Consider the following 24,092-nt stretch of genomic DNA (forward strand, 5'->3'; position numbering starts at 1 on the left):
GGACTTTAAATCGGCGCTACTGAACGCGGATATCGGCCGGTGCCGATATATAAAAAAAATGACAAATATCGGCCCGATATATCGGCCAACCGATATATTGGTCGACCTCTAGTTAGAGCTGCCAGGTAGGAGGTCAAGAGGAAGACCAAAGAGGAGGTTTATGGATGTAGTGAAGGAGGACATGAAGGTAGTTGGTCTGAGAGAAGAGGATACAGAGGATAGGACTAGATGGAGGCAGATGATTCGCTGTGGCGACCCCTGAAGGAAACAGCCAAAAAAAGAAGAAGAATCTTAAAATAAACCTTCTAATAAATGCTACGTTTAGCTGTGCCTTTTATTATGTGTTGTATAGAAGTGTATATAGTAATGGTTAAGGCTGTGCGTGAGTATAGTTTCTTCTCTTCTGGCAGATCAGACAGGAAGTCTACCTGATCCAGGTGAGGCAGAGCTGCTGGCACGGGCCGTACTGCTTACAGCAGACCTGCAGCAGACCAGGAGTGAGGAACCTGTTCTAGAACTACTTCTCCAGCCCCTACTGGACGTCTTACGGAGACTTAGCACTAACGTCTATCTGGTGCTTCACAAGACGGACAAGAGCCTGCAGCTACTGCTGCGCTTGCTTCAGCTTCATCGCATACGCTCAGATACAGAGGAGAACGGTGCGTGTTGTGCTTGAGAAAAGAAGACAAACATGCTTGGACACGCAGAATGGAAGTCTTGAAACTGTTGTGTTTGGATGTTTTTAGAAGATGTTGTGGCTGTCGCTTTGAAGACGCACATGCTGTCGGTTGTGGATTCAGTGCAGGAGTTTCTGCTGAGGAGGTTGAGTGGGGAACTGAGGGAGGTGAGTGTTTTCACATTGAATCTGCTGGAAAAACTAGGCCTGGGTGGTCAAAATCATTCAAGGTGGTGTACCAGCACTAATCAGCAGGTTCACTACGTCGAAACATGTTCCATCAACCATTTAGATCAGCCGATAAACGTAAAGGATCAACTCGAACCACCTAAAACCGCGTAAAACAAACTACCATCTGGTTTAGCTGGATTTCCGGGGCATTTTTACACTGTTGACAGTTGTCTGTCTTTTCTCTCTCTAGTTATGTGATGTGGAGAGGTCTGAACTTTATCTCTCAATATTAAGGGAGCTGGTTCTCACTTACTCCACTGTTTCTTGGTACGGCTCAAATCTGCAGCAGAACTACATCCCCAAACTCACCACTCACTGCTTGAGGATCCTCAATGAACCTTCGGAACAGGTGCAGCACACTACACAGCTTTGATTTCTTTCATCATATTTTCACTAAGGTTGCCATATGTACTCTACTGTTCAAAAGTTTGGGGTTAGTACGATTAAAAAACAAACAAACAAAAAAAACGATATTTATATTTTTATTCAGCAAGGATGCATTAAGTGGCTCAAAAGTGACATTGACATTTAAATGTTACAAAATATTTCTATTGTGAATAAATCCTGAAAAATATGTATCATGGTTTCCACAAAATTATTTCAACATTGATAATACACAAGTAATGTCTTGAACATCAAAACAGTATAACAGAATGATTTCTGAAGGTCATGTGACACTAAAGACTGGAGGAATGACGCTGACATTTCAGCTTTGCCTTTGGGGGAAAAAAAATCCTTAAAAATACACTAAAATAGTTATTTTAAATATCTCACAATATTACTGTTTTTAACATACTATTGATGATAATGCAGTCTTGGTGAGGATAAGAGACTTTTTAAAATCTTATCAACCCTAAAGTTGTTCAGGTTTTAGAACGCTCTTGTGTATATGCCCTATTTTCTTTCCCTTTTAAGTTAAACATATGGTTAAGTGATCATTACAATAAAATTTGATAAAAATTCAAGAATTTAAAAGAACCAGAGCAGCACAACAATTCTTTCCCATTCCTTTGAGCTAAACCCTAGTTGTGTTGATTCCTTTTTTTCTTGACTTTCAGTTTATTTTTTATGTTTTTTTTTTCTTCTTTAAGTTAGCGCCTACTTAGCAAATTAGACATCTACTGAAACATGTTTGTAAGTGGATGATGGCAATTTGTGATGGAATGAGATCTAAACAGTGTGTTTTTTCCAGAGTCCCTCTGTGCCTGGGCAGGTTCAGAGAGCTGTCAGTATGGCCACACTTGCTCTGTTGTGTGACATGGCTGATCGAGGTGTTCTAGAGTCCCAATCTGAGGCCATGAGATCACTTCACTCACTGACAGACTATTTCTACCCCTCATCATCATCATCCCAGCATCTCAACCAGACATTACTGAAGCCCACAACTGCGACAGTCAGGTCTGTTTAAGCTCTTAAAATTATTGGTAAACCTTTACAATACGGCTCCATTTGTCAAAGTGTTAGTTCACCCAAAAATAAGAATTCTGTTATGAATTACTCAGTAGTGTCGTTCCAAACCCGTAAGACTTTTGTTAATCTTCAGAGCACAAATAAAGATATTTTTATAAAATCTGAGAGATTACATTCCCTACATTGACAGCTACACAACTACCACTTTTATGCTTTAAAAAGTTCATAAAGAGATTGTAAAACTAATCCATATGAATTGAGTGGTTTAGTAAAAAGTTTCTGAAGAGACATGATCGCTTTATGTGATTATCAGATTGAATTTAGGGTTTTAGTCAAATATAAACATTTATCAACTCGCACATCAGTTGTGGTAATCGGAAGCTCAATCATGTTCCCTTGACGCGCAAGAACCAGTGAGGATCGTTCTCATGTTGCGCAGCACATTTGAGCTTCAGCAAGAACCAATGAGGATCATTCTCATGTGTTACGCAGCACATTTGAGCTTCAGCAAGAACCAATGAGGATCATTCTCATGTTACGCAGCTCGTTTGAGCTTCAGCAAGAACCAATGAGGATCATTCTTTTGTTGCGCAGCACATTTGAGTTTCAGCAAGAACCAATGAGGATCATTCTCATGTTACGCAGCACATTTGAGTTTCAGCAAGAACCAATGAGGATCATTCTTGTGTTGCGCAGCACGTTTGAGCTTCAGCAAGAACCAATGAGGATCATTCTCATGTGTTACGCAGCACATTTGAGCTTCAGCAAGAACCAATGAGGATCATTCTCATGTTACGCAGCACGTTTGAGCGTCATCAAGAACCAATGAGGATCATTCTTGTGTTGCGCAGCACATTTGAGCTTCAGCAAGAACCAATGAGGATCATTCTTGTGTTGCGCAGCACATTTGAGCTTCAGCAAGAACCAATGAGGATCGTTCTCATGTTACGCAGCTCGTTTGAGCTTCAGCAAGAACCAATGAGGATCATTCTTGTGTTACGCAGCTCGTTTGAGCTTCAGCAAGAACCAATGAGGATCATTCTTGTGTTGCGCAACACATTTGAGTTTCAGCAAAAACCAATGAGGATCATTCTTGTGTTGCGCAACACATTTGAGCTTCAGCAAGAACCAATGAGGATCATTCTCATGTTACGCAGCACATTTGAGCTTCAGCAAGAACCAATGAGGATCATTCTTGTGTTGCGCAGCACATTTGAGCTTCAGCAAGAACCAATGAGGATCATTCTCATGTGTTATGCAGCACATTTGAGTTTCAGCAAGAACCAATGAGGATCATTCTCATGTGTTACGCAGCACATTTGAGTTTCAGCAAGAACCAATGAGGATCATTCTTGTGTTGCGCAGCACGTTTGAGCTTCAGCAAGAACCAATGAGGATCATTCTTGTGTTGCGCAACACATTTGAGTTTCAGCAAGAACCAATGAGGATCATTCTTGTGTTACGCAGCACGTTTGAGCTTCAGCAAGAACCAATGAGGATCATTCTTGTGTTGCGCAGCACATTTGAGCTTCAGCAAGAACCAATGAGGATCATTCTTGTGTTGCGCAACACATTTGAGCTTCAGCAAGAACCAATGAGGATCATTCTCATGTTACGCAGCACATTTGAGCTTCAGCAAGAACCAATGAGGATCATTCTTGTGTTGCGCAGCACATTTGAGCTTCAGCAAGAACCAATGAGGATCATTCTCATGTTCCGCAGCACATTTGAGCTTCAGCAAGAACCAATGAGGATCATTCTCATGTTCCGCAGCACATTTGAGCTTCAGCAAGAACCAATGAGGATCATTCTCATGTTGCGCAGCACATTTGAGCTTCAGCAAGAACCAATGAGGATCATTCTTGTGTTACGCAGCACATTTGAGTTTCAGCAAGAACCAATGAGGATCATTCTCATGTTGCGCAGCACATTTGAGCTTCAGCAAGAACCAATGAGGATCATTCTTGTGTTACGCAGCACATTTGAGTTTCAGCAAGAACCAATGAGGATCATTCTCATGTTGCGCAGCACATTTGAGCTTCAGCAAGAACCAATGAGGATCATTCTTGTGTTGCGCAGCACATTTGAGCTTCAGCAAGAACCAATGAGGATCATTCTCATGTTACGCAGCACGTTTGAGCTTCAGCAAGAACCAATGAGGATCATTCTTGTGTTGCGCAGCACATTTGAGCTTCAGCAAGAACCAATGAGGATCATTCTCATGTTACGCAGCACGTTTGAGCTTCAGCAAGAACCAATGAGGATCATTCTTGTGTTGCGCAGCACATTTGAGCTTCAGCAAGAACCAATGAGGATCATTCTCATGTTACGCAGCACATTTGAGCTTCAGCAAGAACCAATGAGGATCATTCTCATGTTACGCAGCACATTTGAGCTTCAGCAAGAACCAATGAGGATCATTCTCATGTTACGCAGCACATTTGAGCTTCAGCAAGAACCAATGAGGATCATTCTTGTGTTGCGCAGCACGTTTGAGCTTCAGCAAGAACCAATGAGGATCATTCTCATGTTACGCAGCTCGTTTGAGCTTCAGCAAGAACCAATGAGGATCATTCTTGTGTTGCGCAGCACATTTGAGCTTCAGCAAGAACCAATGAGGATCATTCTTGTGTTGCGCAGCACATTTGAGCTTCAGCAAGAACCAATGAGGATCATTCTTGTGTTGCGCAGCACATTTGAGTTTCAGCAAGAACCAATGAGGATCATTCTTGTGTTGCGCAGCACGTTTGAGCTTCAGCAAGAACCAATGAGGATCATTCTTGTGTTGCGCAGCACATTTGAGCTTCAGCAAGAACCAATGATAACCTCCTGTTATGCAGTGTCAAGCAGGTTCGGTAGAGCTTCTGTTTATGTGAACAAAATGAACAAAAGTCTTACGGGTTTGGAGTGACCTGATGGTGAGTGATGACAGAACTTTCCATTTTTGGTGAACTAGCCATTTTACATTACATTACATACTAATTTAGGATGAACTAACAGTGAACATTTTTATATAGTGTATTTAGTGTATTTTTATTAACTAACCGTAAAAAAGATTGTTGCTCATTGTTAATGTTAGGTAATGCGTTAACTACCATTTAATTAATGGAACCTTTTTGTAAAGTACTACCAAAATGTCTAACTTATTACTTATATATATATATATATATATATATATATATATATATATATATATATATATATATATATATATATATATATATATTTAAGCATGGGCATTGTATCAAGGCTGCTATGGGTCTTGAATAAAACGTTCACCCATAAATTTAAATTCTATCATAATCTTCCAAATCGATACGGAGGAGAACTTTTAAGTTTATAGGAGAATTATCACTTATTCATTTATGAATGTGTGTTTACTCCAGTAATCCAGAGGATGGTCTCCTGCTGAAAGACTGGGGGCGAATTGTGGCCCAGTTTATTGGAGATCAGTGGACGTGTCTAAGTTACCTGCAGAAGTCTGCTGGGACCCTTCGGGCTCCTGAAGCTCCTGAGGTCCTGAGGGCTGCGGTGGATGCTCTGGCATTATTGCCTGGCCATCTCGTTCTACCAGTGCTGGACTTCATGGCATCAGTCTTACCACAGGTGGGCCGCAGAAGAGAAGGCTATAGACCGTACTCACAAAAGCTTTCTATTTCAGATAAATAATGTTCTTTTGAAGTTTCCATTCAACAAAGAATTTTTACACAACTGTTTTCAACATTGATAATCATCATAAATGTTTCTTGAGCAGCAAATCAGCATATTAGAATGATTTCTGAAGGATCATGTGACACTGAAGACTGGAGTAATGCTGGAAATTCAGCTTTGCATCACAGAAATAAATTACATTTTAAAATATATTCAAATAGTAAAGTTGTTTTACATGAATGTTTCACAATATTACTTTTTTTGTATTTTAAATAAAATAAAAGCAGCCTTGGTGAGCATAAGAGACTTCTTCTAAAAAACATAAAAAATCTTATCGATCAAAAACGTTTCAACGGCAGTAGTTTTTTTTATCAACTAAACTGACATTTACATAAAAATGTAGAAAAGAAAACTCTTCTAAACTATTCTAACTGTTCAAATAAACAAAACATACTGGGGGTGTGGCACTCTCCCCTAAACGTAGTATGTCTAATACAACAGAATGTTCCTAGGTGATTCACAATGCATGTCGTACGACTTACTTGCTCACACAAGCTGAGGATATGATGACAGACAGAACATGTGAACTGTACATTTGCATCCACAATAATAACATAGAACGTATCAGGCAAGTATAGGACACCTGTATTAGGCTTGGGCGGTATCCAAATTTTGATACCGTCAAACCTCCTCCCTATTTTACCTCGGTATACGGTATTACCGTGAATAATTAAAACCTTATGATGTAAGGCTCAGACAGCGTCAACAAACTGTTGGCTTGGCTTATATATATATATATATATATATATATATATATATATATATATATATATATATATATATATATATATAGGCCTATATTTTTATTTTATTTTTTACATTTGAGCCCCTGCCCCTGAGAAACTCTCTGCACGTTTTATGCTTACCGTTATGAGACAATTGTCAGACAATTGACTTTTTTTTGTGTGAAGTTAATCATGAACAATTAACTTTTGTGGAGTTAATCATGAACTCCACATGATTTTTGTGGAGTTCATGCTTATTGCTTACATTGCCAGCTGTGTGACAAAAGGCTTCGGCAATATTACAGCATAGTCCGAGGGTGCGCTCGGTTTTTCATCCACTTAGCAGTGAGGATGGTGGTTTCGGATATGCGCCCTTAGGTTCAAGGTATTTCCATCTCTCGCGGTCATCTTTTTGTTGCACAATTTGCAAATTGCCTCGTCTGTATTTACCGTCAAAACCCCAAATACTTCCAAACTGCAGAAGTTGTGTTCTTTTTCGATAATAACTCAGTGCCCGACTCGCCGTCTTTTCCCCTCTCTCTCTCTCTTTCTTATCCACGCTGTCACAACAACGCATACACATATTTAGGCATTTAATAAATAAATAGTATTTAATATGTAAATAGTTTAATTAGTTCAACTTATTAAATATTTAATAATTAATTGTTGATCAGCAATATGTAAGTTGATCTGTTTTTTTTGTTTTTTTTGACGGTTTGACGGTATTGAAACTGATACCGTTGCTATTTTTAGATCCCACGGTATACCATTTTACCGTATTACCGCCCAAGCCTAACCTGTATATAATAAACTCTAGCAACAGCATGTAATCACAAAAACACAAATTCATGATAACAGAGTGTACAAGGTGGTAACAGTTAGACAAATCAAGCAAAAAACTGCCAGGACGGAGGAGATACAGGTTAGCCGTGAATGGTGAAAGGAATATATATTTTCTGTTAGTGTAATTATTTGTAATATTTTTGTTGCGCCTTTTTAAGGACAGATTACATTGGTGTGATAGTTTTAGTTCATGTGTGTATTTTCTCCAGCAGGTGGTGCAGTGTGAAGAATCTCTATGTGTTGACGCCATATGTGCATCATGGAAGGTGGTTCAGGCTCTGAGCACGAACCCTCATGACTTCTGGTGCACACTACAGGGATTTGTGCGCTTAGCTTTTGACCAGGGGTTTCTGCAGCTCACGGAGGAACAGAATCCCAGAATCACGGCCTGCTTACAACAGGTCAGGGAAAGATCTACAAACACTTCACCGTCTCTCTTTACGTCCACAGCATGTTTTAAAGTATTTATGATCAAAAATATATATAGCTTGTGTATAAAATAAAAGCTTTCCGGTTTTTGATAGATTGTGAGTGAGCTCATGGGGTTGGCTCAGGTCCGATCAGGGGTGTTTAATGTTCTGATCCAGCATTGTTGTGAGACGTGGCTTCCCTCTGGGGTAGCAGAGGGTGTCCGGTCAGATGCTGTGTTCAGTACAGCTCTCTTACACCTCAACATCCTGACGGAGGCCTGTGTGTACGGCCCAGTGTTCAGAAGAGACCAAAGGTAAATATAAACATTAAGAAAAAGACATTTCAAAAATAAATCTTGTATATATATATATATATATATATATATATATATATATATATATATATATATATATATATATATATATATATATATATATATATATATATATATATATATATATATATATATATTCGTGCTGTCTAAGGATTAATCACATCCAAAATAAAAGTTTGTGTTGTGTGTGTGTACTGTGTATAATTAAAATGTATATATAAATGCACACACATGCATGTATATATTTAAATAATTTTTATTTATTTAATTGCATTACATTTGTAAAAATATTTATATATAAAATATTTATATGTAATATAAAATGTTTGTGTGTGTATATATATATATATATATATATATATATATATATATATATATATATATATATATATATATATATATATATATATATTTATATATATATATATATATATATATATATACACACAGTATATGCATGCAAATATATACATTTATGTGTGTATTCGAATATACATAATTAAACGTGATTAATCATTTGACAGCCCTAAAATAAATAAATATATGTGTGCGTGCGTGCGTGCGTGCGTGCGTGCGTGCGTGCGTGCGTGCGTGTGTGTGTGTGTGTGTGTGGTATCACAAACTAATGTTCAATGTAAGTAATCACAATGAATCAATTTGACAGCACTAATATATGTTATTACTTTTATTAATTTATTTTCCTTTATTCTTTTGCTTTCAGGCTTGTTCAGGAGGTTCAAAGCTACGTTGAGCAACTTGGTAATACTTGTGCTGCAAACACAGCTGTCAGCAGGTAAATCACAACAGTAGCTGTTTGTAATGTCTTAAAGCTCGATAAACTAATTGTGAAGATTTTTTTAATTTATCATTGTTGCTATGGTATGCACATTTTAAAAGTTGACTAAGCATGACTTTTACAAATACTAAACTACTTGAATCTAAATATTTTCATTGTACTTTTCTTCATAGAATATCAAATACTTTGATGCTGACTTACATTTATTTCCAGTGATAACAGAGATGATCAGTTTCCACGAGTGTGTGCTTTGGCTTTTCTCTGCCGCTTGAATCCATCTAATCATCTTCACCAACGTCTGATGGAAGAGCTTGTGCAAGGACTGCTGAGCAAGGTTTGTGTTCAATTCTTAACTACAATGAAAAATTGGGTGTTCAATTCTTAAAGAAAGCACTTCCTGAAAACAGTGTGTGTTTCTGATTCTGTTTTGAATGCCCCCCTCTCATGGTTATTGCATGTGTTTATGATTAAAGTTCCCTCCTGTTTCTCTTATCCTTCTTCCCTCAGGATGCCGAGATTTCAAAATCCAAAGTACGTTACTATAGCAACTCCATCCAGCACAGAGTGAAGAACCGCGTGTGGCAGACGCTGCTGCTGCTCCTGCATAAACTCAGACCGGTTAGAGCTCTACACACACGCATGCATATTAATCCACTTTGATTTTCAAGGATTTTTGTCGATACCAATTCTTACTTTTATATTATGCTTTTCAAGAAGACCATTTGAGAAAACCCACACAGAGATAACATTCAGTCATTTCTACTAAACATTACCCAATTAAATCTGTTGGATGTACAGTCCATGACAAAAGTCTTGTCGCTTATCTATTTTCTAGAAATACCTGATATTAACCTCATATGAAAAGCTAAAACCCTCCCAAATGATGTTTAATGCACTGAAATAATTAATTTTCACAGAAAAAATATTTATCATTTAATCAAGACAGAAAGGTCAAATTTTGGCAAGACATTTTGTCGCCTATACAGAAATTGAACAAATTTACTGCAAATACAAAAATATGTCAGCAAATTAAGTTGTGGTGCTGTGAGATCCAAATTTAATATATTGTATGACTTCCATGAGCTTGAAGGACTGCATCCATGCGGTTTGGCAAGGATTCATACAATTTATTGATGAAGTCATCAGGAATAGCTAAGAAAGCAGTCTTGCATGCCTCCCAGAGTTCATCAATATTCTTTGGTTTCGTCTTCCATGCGTCCTCTTTCATCCTACCCCACATATGCTCAATGATGTTCATGTCTGGTGACTGGGTTGGCCAATCCTGGAGCATCTTGATCTTCTTCGCCTTGAGGAACTTTGATGTGGAGATGGAAGTATGCGATGGAGCACCATCCTGCTGCAGAATTTGGCCTCTTTTATGGTTGGGAATATAAGAGGTAGCTAAGATTTCTTGGTATTTTAGACTGATGTTGCCTTCCACCCTGCAGATCTCTTGCACACCCCCATATTGGATGTAACCCCAGACCATGATTTTTCCGCCACCAAACTTCACTGTTTTCTGGGTGAATCTCGGATCCATTCTGGCTCCAGTAGGTCTCCTGCAATATTTGCGGCGACTGTGGTGTAATTCAACAGAAGATTCATCAGAAAAATCCACCTTCTGCCACTTTTCCTGCGTCCATCCTTTTAGCAGGCTGTGGGCCTTGGCAAATGCCACACTGTTTTTTAATTGTCTTTTGTTACTGCTGGCTTCTGGGCACTGATTCGACCATGGAGGCCATTTCGAGACAGAATCCGACAAACTGTTCTGGTTGACACAGGGACTTCAGGTGACCAGGTCTCGTGGAGCTCTGCTGCAGTGGAAAATGGGCTGGCCTTGGATTTTCGAGCCAACAAACGGTCCTCTCGAGCAGTTGTCTTGAGAGGGTCTGCCTGACCTGGGCTTGTCAAAAACGTCTCCAGTCTCTTCAAATCTTTTTTTTTATCCTCTGTACTTTACGCTGAGACACATGGAAGGTGTCTGCCACATCAGCAGTGGATCTGGTCTTCAGCCTCATGATAATCAAAACTTTAGTCTCAGGGCGAATCTTAGGCATGTTTGCAGAGGTCTAGTTGCAGTTGATGTGAAGGTCTAGTGTACTGGGGTTCTTTTTATTCACACTTGAGACCTTATTGATCCATTATTAGTCACAGGTGAAGCTCATATGACAAGGTGACAACACTTATGTCTTTGCAAAAATTGACTCAATGGGCTTTACCAAGCTGTGAATATTAGAATACTCTTTGAAAGTTTAGTTTTTCACTGAAACATTATCACAAAAGCTGGTGGGATTAAAATGAGCCATTTCTTGTAAAAAAATCTTGATTAGAAATATATTTCAGCGGCACTTTAGGTAAATTTGTACACAAGCGACAAGACTTTTGTCAGGGACTGTATAGCAAGCCCACATTTTAAGACAGGCACAATAAAGGAAAAATATGAATTAATTAAATATTCTATTATAAAATATTCTATATGGTAACACTTTATTTTAAGGTTCCTTTATTAACTATTAACTAGTTACTTATTAGCATGCATATTACTAGGATATTGGCTGTTTATTAGTACTAATAAAGCACATAGTAATGCCTTATTCTGCACAGCCTTATTCTACATCCCTTAATCCTACCCAATACCTAAACTTAAATGCTACAAAAACTACCTTACTAACTTAGCCTGAAGTGGTCATACTCAGTTCTAGTGAGAATATGAGTCTAATACTGCTGCATTGGGCTGTGATTATGGGGTGTGTTTCAACCGGACCAGGAAAGACATCAATTGGATAGATCACCAACCAATCAGAACAACGAAGTGATGCATTACGTTAGTTGTCAAATGTCAACAGAGCTCAACTGCACTGTGTTCCAAGTCCGTGTTTAATTCCACGGGTTGTTTTCTATGTCCGTGGGTTGAAGTGACTATTATGTGATATATAGACGCAGGAATGAGAATTTTGGCAGGTAACCTTGGCAAAATAACACGCATTTTACCCCCCAAATGGCATTTTTTCCAGAAGAACTCCCCCGAGAAGCTATTGTTTAGGGCTAGTAGTTGGCGGCATTTGTTGCTAAAACTTGGCAACCCTGTCTGCATGCGCACTGGAATAAATGAGCGATCTTTGCCGGTGTTGTAAAAAAAGAAAAGAATTTAAGGATACACAGTTACTTACCAACATGATCATCATTTCAGAGAGAAAAAGCTGAATGCATGTACAAACAAGCTCTCCGTTTAGGATTTGAACAAATATAATCCAAGCGCCTTTGATGACGTGCATGGTAACGTTACTGTTGATCATCTGTCTGTCATCGTTTAAAGCCCGCCCTGATGATTTCATTGGTCCGAACAGTTTCTGTTCGGGCATAATTACTCCTCTATGGATCGAGTCCAGACCAAACTGCCTGTCCTCAAATGTTGTGGGCGGGGCTGAGTTTGACTGGCATCCAGGCTATTACTAACTATTAATAAGCAGTAAATTAGGAGTTTATTGAGGCAAAAGTCGTAGTTAATAGTGAATATGTGTTCCCCAAACTAAAGTGTTACCGACTACTTTTATATAGGATGTTATTTGTAATAAGTACAAAAGTATATTTTCCATTCATTTTCTCCATTGGGAATTTTAATGCTATCTTAAAATCCTTTAAAAACCTATACTGTGAGCTACGAGGTTTCTATTTGCTTCTGTTGAAGCCATCAGCCTGCATTATTTAATCTTATTTTTTAAATAATCATGTTTTACAGCACAATTTGTGCTGATAAACTACATTACCCATGGTGCTGTGCAGAAAAATTCCACCAGTCAAAGTAAAAAAAATCGAAAAGCTCCGCCCACTCCCTTGAAGTACTGCGAATGACGTAATTATTATATAATTATTAAAAGAGGTATGTGACAAGGCCAAGGGCTAGTGTACAGTCAGCAGATTGTTAGGCAAAATAAACCTCTTCAGGGTGATACAAGACTTAATTATATTGCTTATTATGCAGCTACTTGACACACCAGTAAATAATTTGACACACAATATTAATTTGACATTTGATTACCACGAAATCACCCGCAGTACTCGCTTGAGAGGTCTGTTAATGAGTTGTAGCGGTTGTTGTCATGCAATACCAGACCACTACGATTGAAGAATTAGAATGGAGTATTGCAGGGAGTCGTGTAAAAATATAAATGAAGGACTCATGGTTCTGCATTAAGCATGGAACAGTTCTTCAAAGGCTAGTGCCAGGCAAACGCAAAGTAAATGATGAATCTACGTAAAATTCACAAATACCATAACAACATGTATACACAAGGCGCTAGCGGCGCAACAAAAGCAAATAGAACCTATCTACTGGATGTGGCGCGCCACTATAAATCCCCGACAGTAAACGGATCCCTTGTTCTAATTCGGATGTAGCCTACTCCAGCGCTCTGACACAAAGGACAAATGGTTTTGCAACGTTCATTTTGTCCGTGTCCAGTAGACAGCTTTTGTTATGGCATGGCTGTTGTGTCCGGTGCGGGTGAAAAGTCTGGTACTCGCGGGCCACTGTCCTGAACAGTTTAGCTCCAACCTTGTTCAAATTCACCTGCCTGTAGCTTTTTAGTTATTCTGAAGAGCTTAATAAGCTGGTTCAGGTGTGTTTGATTAGGGTTGGAGATAAACTCTGCAGGACAGTTGCTGCATTCCAATTCACCTAGTTATAGTACATCCTAAAAGTATGTTGTCTTTTTGTGAAGAAAAAGTACACATTGAGTGTGTAGCAGAAGAGTATGCAAGCTGTGGGACATACTATTTTGTCATCTATAACAGACTCTGTCGCTTCTGCCGCGTTCTAGGCAACCCGTAAGCCGTGTTTTTCCAACCTTCTACCCATGAAAGTGCACTGGAACGGCCGTTAAACCTGTGAATTCCCACCCGTGAACTCGTACTAGATCAGTTACGAGTTCTGATATCACATAGCCCACGAAACAACAATGGCAGCCCCTACGGATGCGGTGTTTATGGAAACCATACATTTAAAGCCAAATTATTTATTAAAATAAGGTATTGCTCTAAGGTTATTTTATCAGGAAATGTTATGCATTATCAGCAACTTTTCTAGCGTTAGCTAGTTTTCAGTCCATTGAGTGCAAGAATAAATTAAAGGTCCCATTCTTCGTGATTCCATCTTTCAAACTTTAGTTAGTGTGAAATGTTGCTGTTAGAGCATAAATAATACCTGTAAAATTATAAAGCTCAAAGTTGAATGCCAAGCGAGATATTTTATTTAACAGAAGTTCCCTTTCAAAGCCTACAGCGAACGGCCGGTTTGGACTACAGCAGGAAGTGCAGGGATGTAATGACGTCACTAGAACCGTTTGTTGACTAACCCTCCGCCCACAAGTACACGCAAAATAGGGGGTGTGGTCCCACGTGGAGAAGAGCGCGCATTCAGCGCTTGCATCTCCCCGTTATGGTAAGAGGCAGGACCTTTCCGGGCAAAGTGCGCTGAGCTCCTGTCCAATCACAACAGGGGAAGTGCTGACCCAATCAGAACTGGTTACGTATTTCTGAAGGAGGGACTTCATAGAACAAGGAAATCATCAGGCCGTTTTTAGGACAGAGGAAACAGCGGTGTACAGATAAGTCAATTGTGTGAAAAATACTGTTTTTTTACACGCGAAACATGAACTCATGTTATATTGCACACTGTAAACATAATCAAAGCTTCAAAAACACGTGAAGAACGGGACCTTTAATACCAAATACATTTCTAAATATACAAATAATGTAAAATAAAAGGTATAACAGGTATAAGGTATAATTCTCTTGCCTTATGCACCGTTTTTCTCCACTGTTTCCTTTAAATAAGTAGTAAGCACCTTTGGCGATATAAATTATTGTAAATGAGCATAAGCCCCGTAAGGTCTGACTTGTTTTGTTTACATCTAGCTACAGCACATCCTTGCGCCCAGGCAGTTAGGCGTGACTTTGCCTGTAATGCTAACAAAGTCGTGAGTCATGGTTTGAGAACTTACGGGCTCAAAAATCGGCCATTATACAGAAACACAGCATTAGTTACATGCATCCCATCAACGTTTAAACTGCTCTGTCAATCATCCTCACATTTTAAATTGCCCACATTCAGTTTAATTTCTACCATATCGGAGAGAAATGTAGTCGCACGTTGATCTGCCATGTGTGGGTTTTTAATTCAGAGACTCGTGTTTGCAGTATAAATAATAATGATGCCTTTAAAAGTTAATGGTTAAATGTATCATTACAAAGGTTCACGCTGCTGCTGCAGGTCAAATATAATGTGGACAACTCTGAATTAATATATTTTCGTCAGGTTAAGTACTGATAATTGATTACTCAACTACTTAACTGTCGGACCATAGACTGTAAAAAAATATGGACGTAGTATCTGTGACGTCACCCATAGGATTCCGATAAGCCGTTCTGAAGCTTAAAGTATGGGCGAGCTGGGCGTTGCCATCTTGTGAGCGAGTCATCGCGTGTCACTCCCGGAAAACAGAAAATGGGCAAAAAGGCGGGATGTGGGCGGAGCTTAGGTGACGCAATGATTATAGACGGCAAATGAATGGCTATCTACCTGTAACCTTGTCCTTAATTATGCATTCACCCCCCTCACAGTTGTCATAAAGGTCGAAATTAGCCATATAGGTAAAAAACACAATTTGTACCAGGCTGTAAACATGTTTTTTTCTGCTGTAAAGTTGGGCATTTTAACATGGGGCTCAGTATGATTCTGCTCCCTTCTGGAGCCTGGCTCTAGTGGCCAGTTGAGGAATAGCAGTTTACATTACTTCCGCATTGGCCTCAAGAGAGATCGCAGGATGTTGCCGCTTGTGTCGGACTCGCATGTCCACCATGTTTGTAGTTTTTTTAACTCATATTATCCGTGTTTGTAGTTCAAATCGAATCCTCGTCCAACTCGCAAAGGGTTGTGGGCAATGTCAGCTGTTAGAGTGTGCGTCGATCCGCACTTCGAATTCTGACCGGAAATGGTAAACCATCCAGGTATCTTTAGAATACTCTTTTCAACATACTACAATTTGGAACATACTAATTCTATTTTCAAATAATATTTAGTATGGATAGTTTGTGAATTGGGATGCAGGGAGTGGCCCTCAAGGACAAGGGCTGAGAATGCAGGTGCCGTGATGAAGAAAGAATCAGTGTTATTCACTTCACCTGTCAGTATATAATAATGTTATGCCTGATCGGTGTATATACACTATATATTTAAAGAATAAAAAACATTTTATCTATATGAAAATTAGTAATATAATTAGTCTTATTTATTTATCTTAGCAGGTAAGATTATTGTAGTCACTTTTATGGTGTACTTTATCTGTCTAAGGAGTTTGTGTCGGACTGTGTGTTGAGTCACGTGTGTGAGGCTGGGTTCTGCAGTAACCAAGCATCCGTCAAGTACCTGATCGAGTGGACCCTGATTCTGATACTCCATCTGAACCCGTCTCGCATCCAGAACCTGTGGAACTGTTTCAGTCTGGTGAGTCTTAAAGTTTTTATCTTATCAACACACAAACCTCAATCATTGTGACACATGCGCAACACAACCAGGCCTGAATGTTTCTCGTTACAAGCTCTGCACTAGAAAAAAGAACTAGATTAAAATCTGTCAGGAGGAAGTATTTTAACATTTGAGTTATGTAGATATCTATTTTCTTGTGAATAATTTGTTTTGCAGGATCATGAGAAGACAAAAACAAGCATTTGCACTTTTCTCTCTGTCCTCGTGCACCTGAACGTCCTCCTCCCAAAACTGCAAGATAAGGTGCAGTTTTATCCTTTGAATCTAATCTCTTCCTCTGCGAACAGCAAGAAATCCACATTTTCTGTATTTATTTCTGGTGTTTCTCTCAGGAGGTGCAGTTGCGTAGAGCGGTGGAGGTGAGCCTCCAGTGGTGTTTCAGTCACAACTTCAGCGTCCGTCTGTATGCCCTGCTCGCCCTTAAGAGGGTGTGGGAGCTGGAGGACGCCCGTTTCCTCATGGAGGAAAACCTGGGTGGACTGACCACGGTGGTCCAGGCCTGTTTACATCAGGCTGAAGCCATGCAGAACACTGGGTGAGAAAAGATTCACTCATTTACTCTAAATCTTAATGCATGATATTTGATTCATGACTAATCATCTGTCTAATTGATAGTTTATCCTTTTTTTCGAAAGTAAAAAGCTTTTTAGTATAATTATAAACATGTCTCCCTTCAGGTCATGGGACATGTGTCTTTTTGCTGGGAAAACTTTACTAATATTTGTATAGTAAATGTAAGAACTTTAATATTTCAAGATGAACACTTATTGGACTGAAGGAGCAACTTGGGTTTACTTGATTATCCATACATATATAAAATTATATATCAGGCTTTTAATTAATTTATATTTGTCAATCAGCCATCAATGCATTGTGTTGGGATAGTATGCCCCCCCCCCCCACACACACACACACATTCAAATTTATAGAGTTTTGATCGTAAAACTAAGGCATTTTAATATCAGTTAACTAAGACATATTGGCCCCTTTATATTAGGGGGCCTTAACTATAAGTTGCATAAAAAATAAGTACAATGTACTTATTGTGTTCATATTGTATTGCAAAACACATTTGGTGATATTGAGGTGGGATATGGGTAAAGTTAGGGACAGGTGTGGTGGTATGGGTCAGTTTAAGGGTAAAGTTAGGGTCAGGTGTGGAAGTATGGGTCAGTTTAAGGGTAAAGTTAGGGACAGGTGTGGTGGTATGGGTCAGTTTAAGTGTAAAGTTAGGGACAGGTGTGGTGGTGTGGGTCAGTTTAAGGGTAAAGTTAGGGACAGGTGTGGTGGTATGGGTCAGTTTAAGGGTAAAGTTAGGGACAGGTGTGGAGGTATGGGTCAGTTTAAGGGTAAAGTTAGGGACACGTGTGGTGGTGTGGGTCAGTTTAAGAGTAAAGTTAGGGACAGGTGTGGTGGTGTGGGTCAGTTTAAGGGTAAAGTTAGGGACAGGTGTGATGGTGTGGGTCAGTTTAAGGGTAAAGTTAGGGACAGGTGTGATGGTGTGGGTCAGTTTAAGGGTAAAGTTAGGGACAGGTGTGGTGGTGTGAGTCAGTTTAAGGGTAATGTTAGGGAGTGGTGTGGTGGTATGGGTCAGTTTAATGGTAAAGTTAGAGACAGGTGTGGTGGTGTGGGTCAGTTTAAGGGTAAAGTTAGGGACAGGTGTGGTGGTGTGGGTCAGTTTAAGGGTAAAGTTAGGGACAGGTGTGGTGGTGTGGGTCAGTTTAAGGGTAAAGTAAGGGACAGGTTAGGTGATGTGGGTCAGTTTAAGGGTAAAGTTAGGGACAGGTGTGGTGGTGTGGGTCAGTTTAAGGGTAAAGTTAGGGACAGGTGTGGTAGTGTGGGTCAGTTTAAGGGTAAAGTTAGGGACAGGTGTGGTGGTGTGGGTCAGTTTAAGGGTAAAGTTAGGGACAGGTGTGATGGTATGGGTCAGTTTAAGGGTAAAGTTAGGGACAGGTGTGGTGGTATGGGTCAGTTTAAGGGTAAAGTTAGGGACAGGTGTGGTGGTATGGGTCAGTTTAAGGGTAAAGTTAGGGACAGGTGTGGTGGTGTGGGTCAGTTTAAGGGTAAAGTTAGGGACAGGTGTGATGGTGTGGGTCAGTTTAAGGGTAAAGTTAGGGACAGGTGTGGTGGTGTGGGTCAGTTTAAGGGTAAAGTTAGGGACAGGTGTGGTGGTGTGGGTCAGTTTAAGGGTAAAGTTAGGGACAGGTGTGGTGGTGTGGGTCAGTTTAAGGGTAAAGTTAGGGACAGGTGTGGTGGTGTGGGTCAGTTTAAGGGTAGGTTTAGGTGTAAGGGAAGGGTCAACAGTGTTATTACAAATGTAACTACAGAAATTAATTACAGACGTTATTACATGCAGGTAATTTTAAAAATGTAAGCACAAAGTAAAAACATGTATGTACACAATAAGTGCATTGTGTCAAATTATTAATTAAAATGTTAGGACATAGTAGTTAAGGCCACCTAACATAAAGTGAGTCCGACATATTATGAGATATAGAGTGACAACTGATATTTATAACCATTTTATGCAAGTAGTCTGCTATACAGGTCTCATTGATTTACATTACAGTCTATTTTTATCTTACCTTTTGGCCATATGTTTGCTCAGTTTGGGCCTCTGAATAAAACTGGAGCTTTTTCTTCCTTGAATATGAGCTCCTTAACTGCTTTACAGGGTTTAATAGAGCTGTGATCCTGAATTATAGTGACACATTTTGGGTCTGGTAAACTAGGACTGGTTTTTCCATAGATTCTCATAAGAAACCTGTTTTTTCCACAGAAATGCAATGAAAAATTGGTCAAGAATCCAGGAGCATTTCTTCTTCAGTGCTTTCCACCCAATCAGGGATTACAGTGTTGAGGTGAGATCTGGCACACGCACGCACGCTCACGCACGCACACGCACGCACAAACACACATTTCTATTTTCTGTGTATGATCTGATTTGTTCTGTGCTGTTATAATCCAGCAGCATCACATTCTCTTCTTCCCCAGACAATATTCGAGACCTTTCCCTCCCTTTCAGAGTTGGCAGAAGATGAGTGGCTTCCACTGTGGAAATTTGAGAATTTTGTTGTCTTCCCGATGTGCGCTGCCCTGCATTTGAAGAACCGTGTGAGGGATCTCTGTGAACTCCAGCCTGGTGACTGGATCCAGCAGGACAAAGGTAATCACCACATGAGGACAGCAGAGAGCAGGAACCACACCACACTTATAAAAAAACTATTAGAATCTGAGAATTTTCAGTTATTTCCCTTGTTTCATGCAGTGTGAGGGATGTGGGATTTCTCTGTGTTCTAATGTTTAGTTTGTTTCAGCACCAGCTAATTTGTTAGAAAATGTTTGAAATCATAATAGTTTGAAATGTTAAGTACGTATGTCTAATAGGCGATTTGGAGCAGGAAGAGCGCTGGGCAGAAGTTCAGAAGAAAATCACCCCATGGAAGCTGAGTGTCCAGGAGCAGGAGCCTGAGCTCATGGCCCAGCAGAGGGCAGCACGCCTGGGCAAACTCACCGGCAACCTCCTGGTGGTCGCATCGCTCATCGACAAGCCTACCAATCTGGGCGGTAAGACAAACTAATGCTATTATTGGTAGTAATATTAAATAGGGGAAGGGATTAGTGTTGTCAAAAATATCGATATTTCAATATGTATCGATAATGGAATATCTGAAACGATACGATTCTCAGTTTTTACAGTATCGATACCAGCTGCGCTCTCCTCTCGACCGAAAGCGAGTTGAGACACACCGGCATATTCTCACTCAGCCCGGTTAACCTCTGAGCACGGCGAACGCGCGTTCTGCTGGACTTTTTCCTCATGACAGTGTGTTAGTGTGTGATCGGTCTGAATTTCGCGCGGGATTGCACATAAATTAATTCTACTAATCACATCTGAAGCGCACACACATAGCCTACCGTAATAAAGCCGCCTCTGACATGATACAAGTGCAAACATTTGCTTCTTTTTCCAGCTTATTATTGGTCAAATACAATAATAACAGTCGCAAACAGTTCAGTAAGAACGAGTAACAGGAACGGTGCAGGATCCATGCGTCCGTTAGTCTTAAAGGGACCGCAGTCATTTGTTATTCAAACTACAAAAAGACAAACGATCACACTGCTTTCGACTGATATACTTGTGTAACTTTAATAGTTTCATCTGTACGCTATTGAATTTTTTACAAAGAACATTATCCAATGTTGTTTTAAATGTAATTACTATGCATTTTTTTAATTCAGTTTCTTATCTGAATGTTAGACCTACTTGAAAAAATAAAGCAGTCTATTTAATTTGTATCTTCTATTCTATTGCATTTATTTGTGCTATAGTTTGTAATCTGTTTATTTGTTCTTATTTTATTACTGTTTACTCATCTTTTTAAATTCAATTTAGCATTCGAAATCAAGCTTTCTTGTGCTGTGTGTAAGCTATTGCAACACAATTACCCCGTTGTAAAAAATACATTGAGATAGCAAAAATGTATGAGATAATTTTAATAGTAATTGATCAATTGATCAATAATTGTTCAAATCAAACTGATGCCCAACCCTAAGGAACATGCTGGCCACATGAATTTTTAGTAAAAAAATAACAATGAATAATAACAAGTTCTGTTGTCATATTAAGCATCTTATCTTTTTATTTTATTTTTTTTTTATTTATTTTTTAACTGTGGTATCGATTTAGTATCGATATTTTAGTCTGGTATCGTATCGAAGTCATAATTTTAGTATCGTGACAACACTAGAAGGGATCAATAAAATCGTTTATGATGGCTTAACCCTAAACCCACGAAAGCATCTGATCATAGTGGTGTGGATATTTGCAAGAGCTCTGCAATTCAACACTCAGTGAAGGCATGTTTATTTATATAGCACTTTTATGCAAAAAAAATGATTTTAAACAAGCAGCTTTACTGTATTAAATATACAAAACAGTCATGGATTGAACTATGAACTTTCTGTTTAAAAGATACACAGGCCTATTATTGAAGGCATTGTGTGATGGTGTTCATTGTCCATGCTGTGACAGATATTAGTTTGCCTCACACGGTTTTCATTACGTTTGGTCTTTGTTATAGTTGCAATGATGACCTTCAGAAGAAAACCGAGACTTTCAACATGCACATCATCCCTTCTGAAACAACAAATCTGTTTTAACACAAGGCTCATTCATCACATTCAAACATTCTGCACAAGCTGATTATTGTTGGTTTCATTGGCATATGGTTTTCATTCATGCAGATTTATCTCAGTCGCAGTCTATGAATAAATATTGATGTGCTCATTTGCATTTAACACGACTGATAGAATAAACCACTGATGAAAACAAAATGTTTTTTAAAATGTGTTTTTGAGAGAAATCTGTTATGCTCACCAAGACTGCATTTATTAAAAGGGATAGTCCACCCAAAAATGCAAAATTTAATGTTTATCTGATTACCCCCAGGGTATTCAAGATATAGATGACCTTGTTTCTTTAGTAGAACACAAAGGAACATTTTTAACTCCAACCGTTGCAGTCTGTTCGTCGTATAATGCATGTGAATGGTAGCAAAATCTATGAGAGTAAAAAAAAAAAAAACATGCACAGACAAACCCATATTAAACCTTGCGGCTCGTGACGACACATTGATGCCTTAAGACATGTAAGGACCGATTTCTGCGAGAAACAGAACAGTATTTCTCGAATTAAACACTGTCCAACAGCCTTCGGTGCGTGATCACATACGATAAGATCATGTACATGACCTCATTGTTGGACATAGTGGCTCATTTTCAAATGTAATTTATTTGAATTTATTATATTTATTTTGAATCAATACTCCAGTCTTCAGTGTCACATGATCCTTCAGAAATGTCAGAAACTGCTGATTGTGCTTAAACAAACATTTCTTATTATTATCTATGTTGTAAACCACTGCTTAATATTTTTGTCGAAACTGATACATTCAATAAAGTTCAAGAGAGCAGCATACATAAACTGTTTTTCTGTCTGTCTCAATAAATAAACACATTACTATTAAGACTATCAGAGGACTAAACCACAATTGTTTGTTTGTCTGTTCCAGGTCTGTGCAGGACGTGTGAGATATTTGGGGCCAAAGCTCTGGTTCTGGACAGTTTGCGACACATTAACGATAAACAGTTCCAGGCGCTTAGTGTGTCTTCAGAGTTGTGGCTGTCAATGCTTGAGGTGGGTTTTTATTTCTGGTCAGATATAGATTCATCATTTGTATTCTCAATCAGTTCTATTCAGTTTATTTTTCAGCCTTTTTAACATAAATATATCCGTGTTGCTCAAAACCAATCCGAACTGCAGAAATTTTCAAATTCCATTTGGTGGAACTAGTGGTGTGGGCTGAAACAAGCCTAGAGATGTTATTCATCATAATCATGCATTACATCAGCCAAATACTTACTACACAAAACCTTCAAAAGCTCTGTTTTATGGGGTGAAATGTAGAAAATGAGAATTATGTTAAATGAATATGTCATGATTAATGAAGCCGTTCAGATATCTCAAGTTATCTGCCTTCATTTTCCAGGTGAAGCCTGCAGAGTTGTCAGATTACCTGCTGCTGAAGAAGAGAGAGGGATACTGGGTAATAGGAGTAGAGCAAACATCCAACAGCCAGAGTTTACAAGATTACACGTTTCCTGAAAGAAGCCTCCTTTTACTCGGGTAAACCAACACTTCCAAATTACTGCCCAGATTCTGTCTATATGCAGTGGCCCAAAGTTTCTGTGCACCACAGCCAGACTAATTTTGTTTAATGAAATTCAATCATATTAGCAAATGTTTGACAACCACATTTTAAATGGTCGGCAAAACTCTGAACACATCTTCCCTTTTTAAGAATGACTTCAGTGCCGTTCTTTGTTCTTTTCTCAGAGAAAAGCTTAACTCCAAGTCTTCCAGAGTCGTGGTCAAAGCTGATTCGAAAGACCGCTGTTTGCCAGTTTCTGTGTTTACTAGAAGCACGCAAACGCAACTTGGCCGTCGTCATTATGGCCGAGCCCACCGACTATACACGGTGTGATTGGCCCAATAAGAATTTGGCGTTTACAGCTGAGAAGTGTATTGAGAGTTGCTAGACGACACTCGCGGGCAGATTAGATTTGTTGCCGCTAGGGTGCATCTAGATTTCTAGGCTAACTTGAAGGTACATTATGTAACTTTGTTTTATTCAAAATTACCTATTTAAATGAGTTAATACATCATCAGTCCTTCTTCCAAAACATGTATTGTCTTACCCTGATTTACGATGATAAGCCTTTTATAAGTTTTAGACCTGTCTGGATGTTTTTTGCTTGAAATTGTGGACAAAGGTCACCCACCCGTACATCTCGTCATATTTGTAAAGAGAGAAACGCGTGTGTGGGAGTGGCATAGGTTTGTTCTT

The 24,092-nt window shown here is 39.1% G+C and overlaps 1 protein-coding gene across 3 annotated transcripts in view; it reads left to right on the forward strand.

Moving 5' to 3' along the window:
* tarbp1 (TAR (HIV-1) RNA binding protein 1) overlaps positions 1-24,092 on the forward strand; it is a 42,722-nt gene that overhangs the window by 14,001 nt on the left and 4,629 nt on the right. The window contains exons 11-28 of one of the 3 annotated variants that reach the window (XM_067421209.1): positions 411-659; positions 747-844; positions 1,098-1,256; positions 2,100-2,305; positions 5,704-5,923; positions 7,806-7,997; positions 8,121-8,320; positions 9,063-9,134; positions 9,351-9,471; positions 9,645-9,755; positions 16,489-16,641; positions 16,840-16,926; positions 17,016-17,218; positions 19,463-19,544; positions 19,678-19,849; positions 20,071-20,250; positions 22,758-22,882; positions 23,235-23,371. In XM_067421209.1, coding sequence (XP_067277310.1) covers positions 411-659; positions 747-844; positions 1,098-1,256; positions 2,100-2,305; positions 5,704-5,923; positions 7,806-7,997; positions 8,121-8,320; positions 9,063-9,134; positions 9,351-9,471; positions 9,645-9,755; positions 16,489-16,641; positions 16,840-16,926; positions 17,016-17,218; positions 19,463-19,544; positions 19,678-19,849; positions 20,071-20,250; positions 22,758-22,882; positions 23,235-23,371 — 2,767 coding nt within the window. Of the gene's footprint in view, positions 1-410; positions 660-746; positions 845-1,097; positions 1,257-2,099; positions 2,306-5,703; positions 5,924-7,805; positions 7,998-8,120; positions 8,321-9,062; positions 9,135-9,350; positions 9,472-9,644; positions 9,756-16,488; positions 16,642-16,839; positions 16,927-17,015; positions 17,219-19,462; positions 19,545-19,677; positions 19,850-20,070; positions 20,251-22,757; positions 22,883-23,234; positions 23,372-24,092 lie in introns of those variants that run through there. The other 2 variants (XM_067421210.1, XR_010898646.1) reach the window with 2 other exon arrangements.

The sequence above is a fragment of the Pseudorasbora parva genome, chromosome 17, assembly GCF_024679245.1.
Source record: "Pseudorasbora parva isolate DD20220531a chromosome 17, ASM2467924v1, whole genome shotgun sequence".
Lineage (NCBI taxonomy): Eukaryota > Metazoa > Chordata > Actinopteri > Cypriniformes > Gobionidae > Pseudorasbora > Pseudorasbora parva.